An 18,922-nucleotide genomic window follows, 5' to 3' on the forward strand; every position below is an offset into this window, starting at 1 on the left:
ATAAGTCACCTCTAAATGCACCCTGCTGCTCACTGGGTAGGGCAAATAATATGTAAGAGTTGAACATGTGTGACATTATAAATGCCATGTGCACCCAGTGACTGGGCCCAAACAATATTGTCACTGATTAGACTATAACTGGTAAATAGGAAAAGTCAAGGTATAACATACATACTTTATAACCTTTGCCCTGTACCGGCTACAGACACATTTCATGCACCTATTTTATATTTATTAATAATGAGATCTAATGACTAAGTCAGAATTTTAATTAAATATATTGTAAATGTAATTTTAGTAAGCGGTCACTGCTGAGCTTGGTACTTCCAAGAAAAGGCCTCTTGATTTTTGTTGAGTCTCTAAAGTCACACAGGAGGTCCGCTAACTGGTCCTTGAAAGAATGCAACTCTTTGTCCTTGATAGAAAAGGAAAGGGTATGCACTTCTTCTGGGCTCCTCTCAGGTCACAGATGGCAGGTCCAGTCCTCTTCTCCAAAGCTCCAGGGCACCACCGGGACCAAGCTGCTTCAAGTATCCGACATTCGGTTTCACACCACGGCTACAATTTCAGCAGCAGCAGGATTTTTCATCCCAAAAGCAGCAGTCCCCTTTGAACTTTTTGACCTCCAGACTTTTGCCAGAATCAGCCTACGTGCTGTATCCGACCAGGGCTCCATTGCAGCCAGCCTCAAATTGTGTACCGTTTGGGTTGGATAGTGTGTAACTGCACCTCAGGCTCTTAAGTGTGTTCAGATCTACTCTTGGGTTGGGCAGTGTGTCATTGCACCTCAGAGAGGGTTCAGGTCTACCCTTGTGTTGGACAGTGTGTCACTTCACCTCAGGGTCAGAGAGGGTTCAAATATGCAATGACTAAAGCAAACAAAAATCCTACTGTATTCAAAGTTGGAGGTAACGGTTTTACCACCGTGGTTATCGTACAAGCAGATCATCTTTTAACCCTCTAATTTCTTTAGTCATTTTAAAAGAAGTTTCCCAGATGTTGTGCTATACTCGTATAAGAAAAAAATGTGAAGTTAAAAGCCACATCTTTTACCACATGAGTAGTCCTCTTAAAAATGAGAGCATTCCTGACTAGCATCAGTAACAGCGAGTGAGTCCTTCCTAATTTGACTCGGTGTTCAGAAGTTCAAGTTCTTCTAAAGTTTGCTACACAATTTAGGTTCTTCCTTTCTCCCCTGGCCTAAATGTCACATAACCAATGACTTACTTCTTAAAACAAGCATTTACAATGCAATGGTCTCGTCCTTGTTAAAGTTAGAGCTATTGGCATTGCTCATGACATTATTTTTGTTTTTAAAACATTTACAATACCAATAGCTTAATCTCTCGCAAATGCAAGACCTATTGCATTTGCACCCACACACACAGATGTAGAGCCACACGCACCCACACACACACAGAGCCACACACACACAGACAGAGCCACACACAAGCCGGGAACAGAGGCACAAAAAGGGATCATAATCCGGGAACAGAGGCACAAAAAGCGGATCATAATCCGGGAACAGAGGCACAAAAAGCAGATCACAAGCCGGGAACAGAGGCACAAAAAGCGGATCACAAGCAGTGTACAGAGGCACGAGCAGGGAACAGAGGCACGAGCAGGGAACAGAGGCACGAGCAGGGAACAGAGGCACGAGCAGGGAACAGAGGCACGAGCAGGGCACAGAGGCACGAGCAGGGCACAGAGGCACAAGCAGGGAACAGAGGCACAAGCAGGGTACAGAGGCACATGCAGGGAACAAAGACACAAGCAGGGCACAGAGGCACAAACAGGGCACAAGCAGGGAACAATCAGGGAACAGAGGCACAAGCAGGGCACAAGCAGGGAACAGAGGCACAAGCAGGGAATAGAGGCACAAGCAGGGAACAGAGGCACAAGCAGGTAACAGAGGCACAAGCAGGGAACAGAGGCACAAGCAGGGAACAGAGGCACAAGCAGGGAACAGAGGCACAAGCAGGGAACAGAGGCACGAGCAGGGAACAGAGGCACGAGCAGGCAACAGAGGCACGAGCAGGGAACAGAGGCACGAGCAGGGAACAGAGGCACGAGCAGGGAACAGAGGCACGAGCAGGGAACAGAGGCACAAGCACCGGATGACAAGCAGGGTACAGAGGCACAAACAGGGAACAGAGCCACGAAAACCAGGAACAGAGGCACAGGGAACAGAGGCACAAGCAGGGAACAGAGGCACAAGCAGGGAACAGAGGCACAAGCAGGGAACAGAGGCACGAGCAGGGAACAGAGGCACAAAAACCGGGAACAGAGGCACGAAAACCGGGAACAGAGGCACACACACACAGAACATATACAATATCGCTGCTCCAAGAGCCGGTAAGGTTTACTTGTGTATTTATAGGGCGCAGAGAGAAATAGAGCATACATGTCTAAAATTGAGTGAATATAATGGGCGTAATTTAGACACTTTGAAGGCCCCTTCCACAGAACTCAACAATTCAGTCACATAATTAAAACATTTCCAATATTAGTTATTTACATCAAAATCATCGTTTTAGTCTGTTAGTTGTGTTACATATCTGATGCAATAACAAAAATTTCAGAGTCACCAAAATGCTGTTCAGATGGCACACTTAGGAAATCATAGAAATGTAGTTTACATGTTTAAGCCACGCTCCTAATTACATAAACCACGCTCCATTTAAAGACCACCCCAGCCACTATTTTCACCCCGCTTAAAGCCCTGAGTGGAGTAATACTACTGAGAACGAATGCTTCTAGTGGTGCGCCAGGTAAGAACTACATGTTTAAAGTAGGAGTAAACAAAATAAATCATGAATAGTAAGGGGAGATGATTTGTTTCCAAAACATACAGGACCAGTTATAAATCTAGTTCTGTCTAAAGAAAACAACAGCTATGTTCACCTACTTTTAAGTTTTTGTTCACAATAAATAAACCAAACGGAAGAAAGAACTAGTAAAGAAGTCAAAAGGCAAATGTATAAGGCCTTACGTCTTCGGGAAAAGCACGAACTCGTGTACCACGTACTCCAGTCCTCTTGTCGTGCACAAGAAAAATGCAGATTGACAAAGACTTTTTCATACATGCAAACATTTGGAAAGCAGCAAAAGGAACATTTAAAATATTAGGATATATTTACCCTATTGACTTGTATTGAAAAGGGGCAATTTAACGCGAAAGAAAGACTTGAATTAACCTGTTTTGACTTTAAAATTCGGCCATCTCCCGTCTGAATCGGGTATCTCGGCAAGTACACACGTCTTTTTTTAATTGCAATGAATTTTGTTAATCGAGCAATAAAGACTTTATTCAAGTTCTAGATGATTGATTGTAGCTAATTACACAGTGAAGCGCCCACATATATAACTACCTGGATTGAGGGTGGTGATGTGCGTGTGTGTGTGTGTGGGTGTGTGTGTCAGATTACAATTAGGCTGCAACCCCAGTCCACGTCCCCAGTGGGCCGCACGAGAAGAACATAGGAAGCAAAATATGGCTTTTTGCAGACCATTGCCAAAGTCAGGTTGAGTTTAATAGACAATGTCAACTTAATAAAGCCAATTAAAATGGAACAAGTGTCCTAATTTTCGGGGTGAAAGAGGCATCACCACATGCTAAGAACAGCCACTTGCTAGCACCCGCGAGTTTTTTAAATTAATTAAATGTTATCTTTGATACCGCGTATCCTGTGCTCTTTTCATTTACCATTTTTTTCTTTCTTCTATTGCTTTCCTATTGGTTGTTAATTCTTGTGCTGTGGCTTTCGCTGATGCAAAACGCCCCTTTGCTCTTCGGGGCGGAGCGCTCCTAATAGGTGTTGAAATGAAAATGAACCGCAATACTTACATTGAACAATTCTGCAGCACATCTCATGATCGGAGTCGCCTACGGCTCTTAAATCCAGTTTTATAAGTATCGACCCCAACATCGTTTTTGACGTACTGTGATCAACAACCTAAGGGATACACTGAGATCATTTTAGCTAGGGTTCAACTCACTGAGCTATCTTATGGGCTATTAATACCTGCACTGAATAGACCCATCACACAGAGGTGCACGCGAACACACAGATGTCATGAAGCGCCATGAAGCATTCTCGAGTGCACTAGTGCTTTGTAAAAACGAAATAACAGAAAAACGCTCAGTGACTGGTCGTGAACAGGGCGCTTGTGCGAGTGTGATCGGAGGTTTCACTGGTGCTAAAGGCAACTCGCGCACTGCACTCTGGGCTCTTTGTTAAGGGGTCGGGGGCACTCCTGGCTTGTGTAGGGGTTGGTGTAGGTGGGCCCCACGGGTGGACCATCTTGAGCTTTGGGTACTTAAAGAGTAGAGCCGCGGGTCCTGGGCAGTCCCCTATGTACTTGGTGGGGTCTTGGAGGGCACTGAGTGAAGCTGTGACCTCTAGGTTGTGGTAGAGCTGTAGTCTGCCATGGGTGGAGCTGTGGGCGCTGGGTGGAGCTGTGCCTATCGTATGGAGCAGGAGCTACGAGCACTTCGTGGAGGAGGTGGGCGCCGGTTGGAGCTGTGGGCAATGGGTGGACCTGTGGGCTCTGTGCACTAGATGGAGCTGTGTACATTGAATGTATAGAGCTGTAGGCGCTGGGTCACTGAGCTGCAGATCCTGGATAGGTGGAGGGGAGTGCGGTATGCTGTGGGCAGTTAGAGCAGCTGTAGGCCTCAGGAGGTGCTGTGGCGAGCCTTTGGTCGAGCAGTGTGCGCAGGAATGGATCGGAGCTGCAGGCCCTGGGTGGAGGCGCGTGAACTCGCGTTCGGTGGCTGCCTTACAAGGCGCGCACTCTTCGTGAGGGTGACCACGTTCAACTGGCACACGCGGTGAAGGCTCCGAATTTCAACAGTCTGCACCAATCGCCCCTTCCCAGGAGTCTTCCGTGGGTGCCGTGCCAGTCCTCAGCGCTTCGTGCTGCCAACAACCCTGAGAGGGACTGACGGCTCGAACCACAGCTCGCGCCAGTCACATGTGACAGGAAACCAGTATTTCTGCCCGAACCTCCACGGCCAGCTAGTAATCAGCGTGTTGCAACAGACAGGAGGCCCTTTGGTGATGGTGATTAACAACAGGGAGGTTTCAAAACAAAAAAACACACGCTAGCAGGTTGAGATGTGAAATTCCAGGGTTTTTGCCGGAAGCGGAGAAAGACCTGCACATTTGCTTCCGTGACGCAATAGAACATTGTGGCAGAGGGTTTGGATGCCTTTCCAAGGGGGCAGCATGTTTGTTTTTTATCTAAAGGTCAATTATTTCTAGCGTGAGAGTGCCCCCTTGACACTCGTGCCACTGAAACTGGGCGAATGCTTCAGAAGATGATTACAAGTTTGTTAAGGGTGCAACACAAAGATCATAGCAGAGCACAATCTAATAAAATGTACTCTTTATAAAGTGCAGGCAGTGAAACTGGATTGGTGTCCCTGCCCGATTAACGGAATCTCTAAAGTAAGCCTGGGCCAAATTTATATTACCCCAGAATAGTTTCCGTATTCCATGTTACTCGGGGCACAAGTCCTAAAACAAGCGAAGGATAACGTTGTGAGCGTGCGAGCATGCACCTCAGCTGTACCATAGCTGCCAAGGTTTCAGATTGCTATGTGCGACATTTTCATAATTTATGTGTAATTATGAGTGACATGTAAAGAATTATGAGTGACACTTTCTCCAGAGCATAATCAAGCAATGAAGACGAGGGAAACATATAAATATAAATTACACCAGCCCTGCCAAGTACCACGCATCAGTGGTTGGACTAACGCACATAGCTGCCAAGATTTTAGAATGCATATTAATGACATTTTTATGTGTATACTCTACTTATGAGGGGCATTTACATCTATCATGTGACACTTTAAATAACATTTTATCAAGAGAAGTTAGTAAGAAAACGTGTATGGGACAAAATAGCAAATCATCCATGTATTGTAATACATAGATTAGATCACCAAATCTAACAAAGGACAGTTTAGGATTTCTAAAGTTGGTGTGCATAAGGTCCCAGAGTACTGTGGTTAATCTAATTTTTTTAAATAAAATGTAAAATATATTTTGTTTCATTAATTGCAACGGCTAACCGATCCACCATCATTAACAACCTTAAAAACCCCTTACTGCTCTCTTGACCCCCTCCCTCCTCCTTCAAGGCCTCAAAATAAACAAACGAGGGACAGAGCGGAGGAGGGGGCGATAACAGGGCTTCAGAAAGGGCAATAACTACATCAGAGGGGGCAATAAGAATGCATCAGAGGGAGCATTAACAGGGAATAGAGCGGGCAAAAACGCATCAGAGGCGACAATAATGAGATCTCAGAGGAGACATTAACAGAACAATAGAGAGGGCAACACTGGCATCAAAGTTGGCAGTAATGAGGCATCGGAAGGGGTATTAACGGACAGATGGAGCAGGCAATTGCGGCATGAGGCAGGACAATAATATCACGGGTAATGGGTTAATAACAGGGCAGTAAATAAAGAAATCATACTACTTTCGAGAGAACAATATTACTGCATCTGAGGGGCCTTAAGAGGGCATCAGGGGGTTAACATGGCATCAGAAAGGACAATGATAGGGCCATACAGGTGTAACAGAGCATCAGTGGCAGGAATAATAGCAAATTAGATAAGACAATAACAGGGCGTCTAAGACTGAGTACAAAGGTGGTGCTTCAGATGGGGTAATAATAGGGCATCCGAGAGGGAAGCAGAGCAAATCAGAGGGGTTATATTGTCATCACAGGGGCAATAAAAAGGCATCAAAGAGGACAATAATAAGGCGCCTGCTAGGATATCCAGACACAACAATAATATGGCACCAGCGAGTGCAAAAACCATGTACCGGACACAATAATGAGGCATCATAGAGGGCAATAATGAAGCATCAAGGAAATAGAGCATCAGGACAAGAAATAACATGATCCATCTTATAGATTTAAACACAGGCTCTGGGCTGGTACCTATTTGGGCGGCGGCCCGGTCGCAGATGAGTTTGAGTGTCCAGAAGCTGCACGGGGGATGGCGCTTGCAGGCAGTGACGCACTCTGGTCTACAAGGGCTGGTTGCGGCACTGCAGACAGGCTGAGCTCAGGCGAGAACGCTATTTCAGTACTGTTTGCCACCCTGCCTGCGGCCTCCACACAGTGATCGGGGTGCTGCTGTACAGACTCCTCATGAGTTCAGTGGGGGACTGTGAGGCCTGTGATACTTTCCTCGAGGCCGCTTGGCGCTACAATTCCTGGGTAACTTTTCTGAATTGGCTGCATTCGGCGGGGTACAATTAATAGCAGCTGCGGTAGCATGGCGGCCCGGGCCGGTGCGAACTGCCTGCAGGAGTGCTGCGAGAGGTGCCACCATTGAATTTGTGGCACCGCCCGTAAACTTTCATACAGCCCGAAACCACCTCAAATCTGAGCATGAGCCGCACAGAGACCCGAGACCGCAGAGCTGCAGCACACTGCATGATGCCCTCTGCAGTCTTCTCCCGACTGAGTGACTGAATCGTCCCCCGCCAGCCCGCACAACATTGCGACCCTGATAATTATCACCAAGATGCCTTAGATGCACGGCGCCATGTCGTGTCAGTGTGGCTGTCGACGGTGGGTGACAAATTAGTGTGTCTGAATTAAGCCGTGCGGCGCCGCGGGCTGCCGGCTGCTGGGCAGATCGGTTACAAATACATTACGGGCGCACACTCAAAGTCACGCTGTGCCCGTTTCCACGTGCCGTGAGCGTGCACATCTGACGTATAGGAATTAAACTCGTCATCGGGAAGTCAGCCGGAAGATTTGCGGTGTGTGAGCTAGTGGGGCTCCTGTGGTCATGGAGAGCCCCGCCTGAGCCGCTGACCCTACACACCTGAGGAGGAAAGACCGGCCTGGAGAGCAGCGGGGGAGTCCTGAGTCAGCCCGGTGAGTAGGGGGGACTGTTTTTTGGTGCATCAGGCTAGCGAGACAGGAGATGGGCACTTCGAGTGTGTGGATGCGCGTGTGTGACTGTGTGTGTGTGTGTGTGTGTGCGCGTGAGCCCGTGAGTAGGTTGGGGGTGTGTGTGTGTGTGTGAGCGTGTGTGTATGCAGTGTGTGTGTGCCTGCGTGTGTGTGTGTGTGTGTGTGTGTGTGTGCGCGACTGAGAGAGAATTGGCTGACTCTGACTGAGATGTGCACGGCTCAGGGTGCGGGGTGTGCGCGCCCACGATGGGAAATCGACGCTCGTGCCCCGGTTTGTCTCCCTTGAGAGACATCTCGGCAGCAATAGGTCTCGAGGACGAGACCTAAAAAGGATTTCATAGATTACCAAAGAGTAAAGTAATTTTCCTTCATTTACCAAAAATTATGTTTAGTTTACTAGTATGTATTAATTGCCTTTGCAGATTTTTGTAAGATTCTAAGAAATTGATGGTGTTTCCACAATGGCCGCCAGCGATGTAGATGCAGTTTGTGCAGTTGAGCTTAGAGAGTTTGTGATTTTTTTGTATTGTATACACCGTGGCGTCACTCACCTGTGTGTCTGTTCCACAGCTCATCTTTTAAGGCCTCCTTTCAGATAGTTGCTTTTTGGTTATACTTCACAGATTACTCAACTCATTCTGTTTATTCAGTAATTCTATCTTGCAATTATATATGGTGTGTCTCCTCTTTTCAGGGGTTCCACGTATAACAGCAGTGTTTTCACTGAGCACAAAACCAGAGGAGGAATCATGTGTTCAGGAGACAACAAAACCTGAAATAAGGAGTTCAGGTGAGCATGAGAAGATGTGGTTAGTTCCAAGTTAGTAGAGAATGTAACAAGCTTTGTGTGTATGAGAATTAATGCGTCCTTGTACGGATCCATGGAAACTTAAGGGGTGTATTTAAGGAAGCCTTGTTACAGCAACTATCATAGCAGATTTTACGGACATTTGACATACGTTTCAATGGAAGAAAACGAAAATATACAAATATGTAGATATAGATGTGTAGAGATATATAAGATACAAAGGTTAAAGGGACGTTACAGTTAGTCGATAATGTCAGTTAAGATGTACTGTTTTAAAGAAACAAAACTACTGAATTATACAATATACAAATAACTAACTCGTATCCTAAAGTAACTATAACTTGCATCCTGTCATGCACAGTTTTGTCATAATGATATCATTGGACATGTCATGAGTGATGTAATACGGGAAGTAATTAGCAATGTATGGCGAGTGAACGAGTTAAAGTTTTGTTGGGGCACGAGTTAGGAGAATTGCCTAGCTCAAATATACTGAGAGGAAATGAGTAGGATGACTTTCTGCTGGTGGTAGATGCAACAACACCTCTGCCGATTGACTCAACACTGGACAACATTAGTAACTCTCATACCCTGGTTGAAAGAGCTGTAAAGCGATTTGAGCTTCCTTTGGCAGTCAGAGAAAATGACTGTGACGAACTGCAAAGAGACAAGAAAGCTGATGCAGACCCCACCTACAGTTGCAGCAATGGTTCCTAAACTGGACTAGAAATATAAGGTGCCAGATGATCACTCGCTTGTTTTCTGGGTCACCCACAACAGGACCAAAATACAATTCTGTGGTTTTTAAAAAATAAATCATATTCTCCCGGCTTCCCTAATGTACACAGCTTTTGGTCGTGTGCAGTTGTGGGTTGGCTGCAGGGCCTGGCCTCTGGCCAGGCCCAGCAAACAACTCCCCCCATGGGCTGCTAACCCCTAGTGGACGTCCGCCTCTCACTTTACATATTTATCTTAAAATATTTTTGCCCATGCACAGCTGGGGTTTGCTGCTGCAGCCAATCCTGTGGGTGCCAAGACCCATGCTGTGCAAATTCTTTTGCTGTGTGTCGGTGTGGTGCTACCTGCAGGCCCTGCACGCTATCACCTGCGGGTTACCAAACACCTTATGAACCCATGTCAAAATCACTGTTTTGACCTGTTGTAAAACCTGATTTTAAATATTAAATAACTGACCTCTAAGTGTTGCTGCTCAGAAGGGTGGGTGCATAATATGTAAGTGTTGAACATATTTCCCAGCTGAAAGCGAAGCGAACAATGCGATACCAAAGGGGATGATGGACTGAGAGTTTGAGCAAAACAAACACTCACCCCCAATCAACTGATCTGGGTTTAATCGATCATCATTCTTTAGCTCACTCCACCACCCCAGTTCAGACATGGCCATGTGCAAATCAGTCTAACCCTGTGCCTCATGGGAACAGGGTTTGTTTGCGCAAAGTTGGCAGGGTATGCACAGACAGTCCCTTGCTCACTTTGCCACTGCATTCAAGCTAGCCTGGCTGATGACGGCTGATTAGCCAGAAACCGGTCCCAGGATACTTTTTTCCGGTCCAGGGAAGACATGGCTTGGCAGTTCTGGCTGGACTGTTCCTATGAGGCACTGGGTGAGACTGATTTGCACATGCCCATGTCTGAACTGGGGTGGTGGAGTGAGCTAAAGAATGATGATGGATTAAACTAGGATCAGTTGACTGAGGGTGAGTGTTTGATTTGCTCAAATGCTCCGTCCATCATCCACCTTGGTATCGAAACCGAAGAGAACTACGCACCCGCCTAGGAGTTCTCATCTGTAAGGTAGAAATACCTAAAGATACCATCGCATTTACGTGGTATCGCCCCGGACGGTGTTCCATCATAACTTCTGTTCCCTGTAGGAAGATGGATCGCCTCAACAATTTCATCATCTGCATCAACAATCTGAGGGGCCTAATGGTCTGTCTGAACCCGGAAGTGAGTGCCAAACAGGTATGGTCACAGTTTCTTCAGCACCCAGATCACAGCAAAAGTTTCTCTCTCAATGACAATCCATCTTTGTTCCTGGGGAAGTAACCTCCTACTGATGAGGGCTACAGGTTAGTCTACGGCTGCCTCATTTAACTGTGACAATACTGCCCCAATGCATACTGTGAGTCATCAGTTTGCACAATACATTCTCCTGGAAATTCAGGGGCCTTGATTACAGGGGAAGTACACTTGGCATGTTTGAGGAAGTCAAAGGCTTTCTAGCATTTCTCTGTCCAGATCACCTTTCTTGGCTCCTTCTTCGAAGTCAACGCAATCAAGGGGGCAGCAGTGGTACCATAGCCCTTGACAAACCTCGTGTAGTAACCAGTGAGGCCCAGGAATGCCTTCCCTTTTGTCTGCCTTTTGGAGGGCTTCCAGGCCACGAGGGTTTCTATCATGGCCTGGAGGGACTGCTCCTTACCCCCACCCTTCGGGAAATCCAAGTACACTATAGCCCCCTGCCTTATCTGAAACTTACTGACCTTGATATTCAGGCCTGCATGTTGCAGAACCTGAAGCACTTCCTGGAGCTGAAACGGGTGTCTTGCCAACTGCTACTCAAGACAGCTGTGGCATCCAGGTAAGGAGCTCTGAAGACCTCCATTTAAAGCCAGATCCTGGTTCACCAGCCTCTAGAAGGTGGTCAGGGCATTTTCCGGTCAAAGGGCATTACCTTAAATTCGAAGTGGCCGCTGGTGTGGAAAACGCTATACTCAATTTAGCCACCGCAGTTCATGCAATCTGCCAGTAGCCTCAAGTCAGTACAAAAGTACTCGGGAGCATGGCAGTTCCCAACCGATATATGAGCGCATCATCTAAAGGGATGGGTGACTAAATTAAGCCCCCTGTATTCCAGACAGAACTGGAGTTCTGGTGTGGTGCCAAGTGGGGCAGCCTTTGGAACCAGCATCACTGGGCTGGACCAGGGACTACTGGAGTGGGCCCAACTTCAGCATCATGGAGACCTCCTCCTTGGTGATGTCCCTCACATTGTCTGACCCTCTGTAGATTTGTTTTTGACAGAGGAACTGTCACCAGTGTCAATATCGTGGGTACACAAGTTTGTAAGCCCATGGCTGAGGGAGAACAGAGATCGAAACTGTCCCAATAGCTGGCGTCAGTCCCTCTGCTGCTCTGGGGTCAGAGTAGGGGAGAGGTTAACACCATCCACTGACCCATCTCTCTCCTTGGATGACACAAGATCAGTGAGAGGTTTCCTCTCCTCCTCTTCTCCATCATCTGTCACCTAAAACATGGTGACTTTTGCCCTGTACCAGCTACAGACACATTTCAAGCACCTATTTTATATTTAATAACAATGAAATCTAATGACTATGTCAGAATTTTTATCAAATATATTGTAATTGTAATTTTAGTAAGCTGCCACTGCTGAGCTGGGTACTTTCAAGAAAATGCCTCTTGAATTCTATCGAGTCTCTGAAGCCATAAAAGTGGTCCGCTAAAGAGTGCAACTCTTTGTCCTTGATAGAAGAGAAAGGAGATGCACTTCTTCAGGGCTCCTCTCGAGTCACAGACAGCAGGTCCAGTCCTCTTCTCCAATGCTCTAGGGCCCCAATGGGACCAACCTGCTTCAAGTAGCTGATATTTGGTTTCAGACCACGGCTACAATTTCAGCAACAGCAGCCCACTCGAGATACCCCATGGTGGGGCTACAAGCGATTGAGGTGGAGGACCCATAGGGGGTGTCTGGGTGTCTTGAGATCCACCAGGTATGAAGCCTACTCCTTCCTCTCAAACACCTCGTAGGGCGCTGTCCAATGGTCTTGGAGGGCCCTGTGCTCAACTGGCGCCATCACTCTCACCTTCTGGTCTGTTTAAAACTCAACCAGAGTGACCTTCTGGTCATACCATTGCTTTGTCAACTTCTGGCTAGCTTCCAAGTTATCAAAAGCCTTCTTCCAGAACGTCTAAATTTGGTTGCGGCAGGTTAGCATGTAGCTAACCACATCCTGAGAGGGCTTCTTTGGAGTTTGCTCCCACTCCCACCCCCCTTCACTAAACTGGCGCCATTCCTGGGTGACCATAGAGGAGTTCAAGAAAGCTCAAACCTACTCCTTTCTACACTATTCTGTGTATGCAAAGAGTAGGCTGGGCAAGAGGACGTCCTGCTTCCACCACATGGGCTCCGGTAGGCCATTCTCATGTCCTTAAGGGTCTTGTTGAATCTCTCAACAATCCCATTAGTCTAGGGGTTATAAGTTATGAAGAACTTCTAGGTTACTCCACATTCCTTCCACATGGACTTCATGTACATGGGCATGAAGTTGATGCCACTGTCTGACACCACTTGCATTGGGAAACCCATCAGGACCCTAGCCACTGCAGGTGTAGTTATGATTTTCAGAGGGATGATCTTTGGTTAGCATGTGGCATGGTCCACCAAATCCTGGGTAAACCTGTTGCACAAGGCAATTTTGGGGTCCAGAGACCAACAATGTAGATGCCCACCCTCTCAACGGGGGTGCCAGCAGGCATGGGAGTCAGGGAAACATTGAGCTTCTTCCCTGTCTTCCCACTGGCTTGGTAAGTGAGACGTGTCTTACAGAAATCATCGGAGACTGTCCACATCTAGGGCCAATAGAAGTGGGCGACAAACCTGTCAAAGCTCCTTGTCCTGTCCCAGATGTCCTGCCAGGGAATCTCATGAGCCAAACCCAGTAGCAAGGCCCTGTAACATTGGGGAACCACCAGCACATGTTGCCCCATGCACAGGCTCTTTAGGCACACTGTAGAGGAGGCTGTTCTCCCACTAAATAAGGTGATCTCCAGAGGTACCGTCAGTTGCCTGGGCAGCGGCCTGCCACCTCAGCCTCTCTGGGGTTAGGCAATCGGTAGGTCCACCCTCAACATGCCACCCGACAAGCTCAGGCAGGTTTCCTACAGAGGCAGTGTCCTCCCTGGTTGGGTCGACGGCCGCCTCCTCCTGCACCTCATCTACCAGTACCATTGGAGCTTCCGAGGCTGGTTTCCGAAGCCATCTGCTATTCCCTTTCTTTGTAGCTGCCTGGACCCTTCTTCCATGCTCCAGGCTCTGTTGACTCTCCTCCCAGGCAGCCTTGCAACACTTCTTGTTGGCCATCTAGGAGTTTGGCTATCCCGTTCACCTCAAATCTCACTGTACCAACTTATGGTTAGAAGTGCACTGCACTCTAACATATACATTAATATACATTAAACATATACATTAAATAAAACCCTACTTACTCTGACACTCTCCTGCAGCGCCTGACTGGTGGAGTTGCAGACTAGTGATTTGGGGAAGCTGCTTCCTTATCTGGGAGACAGACTTTTTTGCCAATCACCACCAAAACATAAAAAATGCCCTACGTATGAATGACCTTTTCAACAAGCTATGGCTGAAGGTGACTGGGCTGGTGCAAGCAACCAAAGTTGAAGTGGCTGAACCAAAGTTGTCTTTTTTTTTATTGATAATCTGTTATCAGGCAGAGGACTAAAGCTGTTTGGGGCCAAACTTAAAATATACAGGCGATCCTGTTTTAAAACATTCAAAAGACTCCTGACTAACAGAACATATCTGAAAGAGACACGTTAGTATTAGATTCCTTACCTTAGAATATCCCCAGGCGTCAGACTGGATCCGGAAATTTTTTGCATAGCAGTACCCTTGCGCGTCGGTAGGCGTCGTCTGCGGCTCCGCGTCCGTCGTCGGCGTCGTGGGCGCCATGATGACGTCGTCGGAGTACTTAGACGCCGCCTCCGCGTGCTGACGTCAGTTCTTCTTTTTTCCGCGCCAGCAAGCGCAGATCTGGAAAAAGCAGTAACCCTAGTCAATTTTGACTAAACTTTTTGATCCTTTTTGATTACTATTTCGAGTCTCTCGACTCCGAAACGGTGCCGATAGGGATGCCCGGCTTCAAGCATTGCGACGATTGCGACCGGCTGATGTCGGTCACGGATCCTCACCGCGTGTGTTTGTCGTGTTTGGGCGTCGACCACGACGACAAGGCCTGCTCCGACTGCCGGGCCCTCTCTTCGAAAGCCAGGCGGGAGCGGTCCCGTAGGCGACTCGAACTCCGGCAGTCGGTCCCGCGCCGCGAGAGGTCCCGATCCCATGGGAGGTCGAGGGACAGGTCGCGGGCCCGGAGCCTCCACAGCTCCGAGAGTAGGCCGCACTCCTCCGGGTCGAAGTCGTCGTCAGGTAAGCGGCACAAGAAGTCCAAGTGGCGTCATCGCTCCTCGGACTCCCCCCGACGCTCGCACGATGCGGCCGGGGGTTCGGGTGACACCGCCCACGCGGCTCCGTCGGAGTCGCGGGCGCCCCGTCCAGCCCCATATCCTACGGTCCCTGGGCTCGACGCGACGCCGGAGGAGGTCGAGCGCTTCCACATGGCCATGAGGAAACTCTCTCCTCCGACGGGCTCCGCGGCGCCTCCGGGCCCAGCGGACCCGTCTGGGGGCCCTAGCGGGTCGGCGGCTCCGGCCCCAACGCCGTCGGGTGCTTCGGCCCCGATGCCGCCGATGCCATTGGGCCCGGCGCCGCAGGCCCCTGTTATCCCGACGCCGCCGGCGCCTTCGGGCCCGGCGCCGAGAGGTCCAGTTGTTCCGACGACGCCGGCGCCTTCGGGCCCGGCGCCGCAGGACGCCGCTGGTCCTCCTTCGGGATCTGGTTCGTCGCCGGTGGATCTGACGACCTCCCTGGCGTCGGACCCTCAGGTGTCGCCTCCGGCGCCGTCCTTGGGCGGCGCCGACCCCGGTTCTACTTCTGTTCCTGTTCGGCCGTCGGGGCGGCCCCGTTGGGCGCCGCTCCAGACGCCGTTGGGTGAATTTCACTTTTATGAACAGGCCCCATTGGTTGAGGACCCTGAATTTCAGGAGATGGGTGAAGGAGAGGACTGGGAGGGGTCTGAGGACCCTCTGACCAGGGAGTGTCGGTCTCATGAGGACTGGACAGAAGACCTTGGGGAGGCCAGTGGCCTGGACACCTCTCCAGACCCTGGGTTTGTCTCCCCTCCTACCGTGGCTTCGGAGGAGGGGCAACATATAGTGTGGTGCTGATGAGGGCTGCCAAGGCCTTAAACCTTGAGCTCCCCGTCGCAGCCGTGAGGACTAACCTCCTCACTGAGGTCCTTAAACCGCAGTCAAGCTCGGCCGAGCCTCTGCTGCCCTTTAATGAGGCCTTGACTGACGTTCTTCTGGGCACTTGGTCCAAGCCCGCTACGGGTTCGCCCGTAGATAGGAACGTGGCCAGACGCCACCGCCCCGCCCCGGGCGACCCATGTTTTCTGTCCTTCCACCCTACCCCCGAGAGCCTGGTTATCCAGGCCTCCAATTCCCAAACCACATTCCCGTCGGCCCCGCCGGATCGGGAATCCAAGAGGTATGACCAGTATGGGAAGAAGATCTTCTCATCCATTAGTTTGGGCCTGCGGTCTTCCAACACCACCTGCCTCTTGGGACGTTACACCCACTCTGTGTGGGATAAGGTCGCGGAAGTGCTGCCAGAGTGTCCGTTGGAGGTACGGGCCAAACTCGGCCAAGCCCTTGTGGAGGGCCGGGATGCAGCCAAGTATTCCATCCGGTGTGGGCTGGATACCACTGACTCGCTGGGTAGAGCGATGGCAATGACGGTGGCGGTCAGACGCCACGCCTGGCTGAGATCCGCCAACTTCTCGGCAGATGTCCAGAGCACGCTCATGGACATGCCGTTCGATGGCCGTCGCCTCTTTGGCGACAAGGCAGACCATGCGCTTGAGCGTTTTAAGGACTCCAGGGCTACGGCCAAGTCCTTAGGCCTCTCGGGCCAACGCCAGCAACCGGCTGCCTATCACTCCTTTCGTGGCCACGGAAGGGGTGCGCCCGCACGTGCCGCCAGCCACGCGCCGCAGGGCAATACCCAACGCGGTGGCGGCCGTGGGAACCGCCGTCCGGGCGGTCGTGGGCAGTGGCGAGGTCAGTCCACACCTTCCCCCGCAGCATCCGCCTCAAAACCCTCCTAGTCCGTGCTTTCAGGCCCATGTGACGCCAGTGGGGGGCAGGGTTCGCCATCACCACCTCCACTGGCGCACTGTCACATCGGACAGGTGGGTGCTGCAGATCGTCCGAAGGGGCTACTCCCTCCCCTTCGAGGCGACTCCTCCAACCATGCCACCGCCGAACCACCGTGTATCGGGGGATCACTTGCGACTTCTGCAGGAGGAAGTTACGGCCCTCTTGGCCAAAGGGGCCATCGAGCGCGTTCCTGGGCCAGAAGTAGGGTGTGGTTGCTACTCCCACTACTTTCTGGTACCCAAGAAGGGCAAAGGGGGCCTACGCCCTATCTTGGACCTACGGAACGTCAACGGCTTCCTCCGGAAGGAGAAGTTCAAGATGCTGACACTGGCTCAGGTCTTAGCTGCCCTGGATCCAGGAGACTGGATGGTGGCGTTGGACTTGCAGGACGCTTATTTCCACATCCCCGTCTGCCGGCCCACCGGCGCTACCTGCGGTTCACGGTTGGCCACGAGCACTTTCAGTTTACCGTGCTCCCCTTCGGCCTTACCAGCGCCCCACGGGTGCTCACAAAGGTGATGGCGGTGGTCGCAGCTCATCTGCGCAGGTTGGGGATTTCAGTCTTCCCCTACCTCGACGACTGGCTGTTGAAGGCGGGCTCGCCCCTGACAGTCGTCAGCCACCTCCAGACTACGGCAGACCTCCTGCATCAGCTGGGGTTCTCGATCAATGTGCCAAAGTCACACCTGTGCCCTTCTCAGAAGCTCCTCTTCATCGGAGCGGTTCTAGACTGGGCGCAGTTTCGGGTTTATCCACCCGAGCAGCGGGTCCGGGATATTCAGGCTCTGATTCCCATCTTTCAGCCGTTATCCCGGGTTTCGGTCAGGTTGACGCTGCGGCTTCTGGGGCTGATGGCCTCCTGCTTCTCTTCCAGGGGATCCTCATCAATAGTGATAAGCATTAGAATATTCCCGCCCATGTGCGGGACCCCGGAAACACTATATTATATGTGCCCCACATATAGATATACTCATATATATATAAATACATATATATATATAACATGCAATAGCAGCCAATAGAAACAGAGCTGAAATATGCTGTGTAGAATTTCCACCATACATGTAATAGTAATAAGCATTAGAAACATGAGAAACAACAAAAAAGTTTGTTTAGAAACGGTTTTATTTTACATTTTATTTATTTTAAATTCTTCTAAAGCGCAAGAATCAATCCCGTAAGGGTATCTCCGCGCTGTGCCAGCAGTAGGAAACTCAGTCAGTGAATAAGGAACATTAGATTAGATGGGCAGAAATGCCTCTTGATAAAGGATAGTTTTTAGTATTTTCCTAAAGGATAGGTAATTAGTAGTTGTTCTGGCTTCAAGGGGCAGTCTGTTCCATAGGGCAGGTCCGACTGAGGAGAAGGCCCGGTCTCCTTGTCTGGACTTCTTTGTGGACGGGGGTTTTAGCAAGGCTTGACTGCTTGAGCGAAGGGACCTACTGGGCTGATATGGCACCAGAGATTGAGACAGGTATTTAGGACCTATGCCATAGATGCATAGATGCATTTAATGCTCAGAAAGCAGTAGAAATTCTTATAACTCACTGGAAGCATAGAAAGCTCCCAGGCTGCATTGCAAACACACAGTCTAAAAAGACTGAAAAGCTAACCTGTAGCTGCATAGCAATAAACTGACACCGTGCCTTTAAGGCACTCATGACCCCCAGTATCCCATCATGCCTCAGGGGTGACAGTTAGGTCAGTTGTTCTTTCCGGCTCCTTCAGAGAAGGACCCTGGTTACACAGCGCCACTAATTTTCCTGTTTTTGACAGAAAAACTCTTCACTTTTGACAACTTTTGGTTCTTACTCGACACTTAACATCTTGTCAAGTAAGATACTGTCTTTTTCAGTCATTTTGGTGAGCGTTTTCCCCTGAAAATGCCTTCACTCTTTGACAAATGCCCTTCTTGTGGCAACAAGAAGGCCAAATCAGACAACCACGACGTCTGTATCCTGTGTCTGCCTGAGGAACATGATCCAGGCACCTGTCCTCATTGCGAACACCTGTCAGGAAGAACTTTGAAAGACAGGGAGAGGATTCGCATTTATGGCCTAGCTCATAGGTCATCAAGAGGAAGATCTCCGGTGAGGAAGGACTCCAAGA

The 18,922-nt window shown here is 49.6% G+C and overlaps 1 protein-coding gene across 2 annotated transcripts in view; it reads left to right on the plus strand.

Annotated features, from left to right (window-relative positions):
• LOC144756216 (uncharacterized) overlaps positions 1-18,922 on the plus strand; it is a 156,156-nt gene that overhangs the window by 126,489 nt on the left and 10,745 nt on the right. For both annotated transcript variants that reach the window (XM_078645829.1, XM_078645830.1), the window contains one exon: positions 8,645-8,740. In XM_078645829.1, the coding sequence (XP_078501955.1) occupies positions 8,645-8,740 (96 nt within the window). The remainder of the gene's footprint in view (positions 1-8,644; positions 8,741-18,922) is intronic.

The sequence above is a fragment of the Lissotriton helveticus genome, chromosome 5_1 (assembly GCF_964261635.1).
Source record: "Lissotriton helveticus chromosome 5_1, aLisHel1.1, whole genome shotgun sequence".
In the NCBI taxonomy this organism is placed as follows: Eukaryota; Metazoa; Chordata; class Amphibia; order Caudata; family Salamandridae; genus Lissotriton; species Lissotriton helveticus.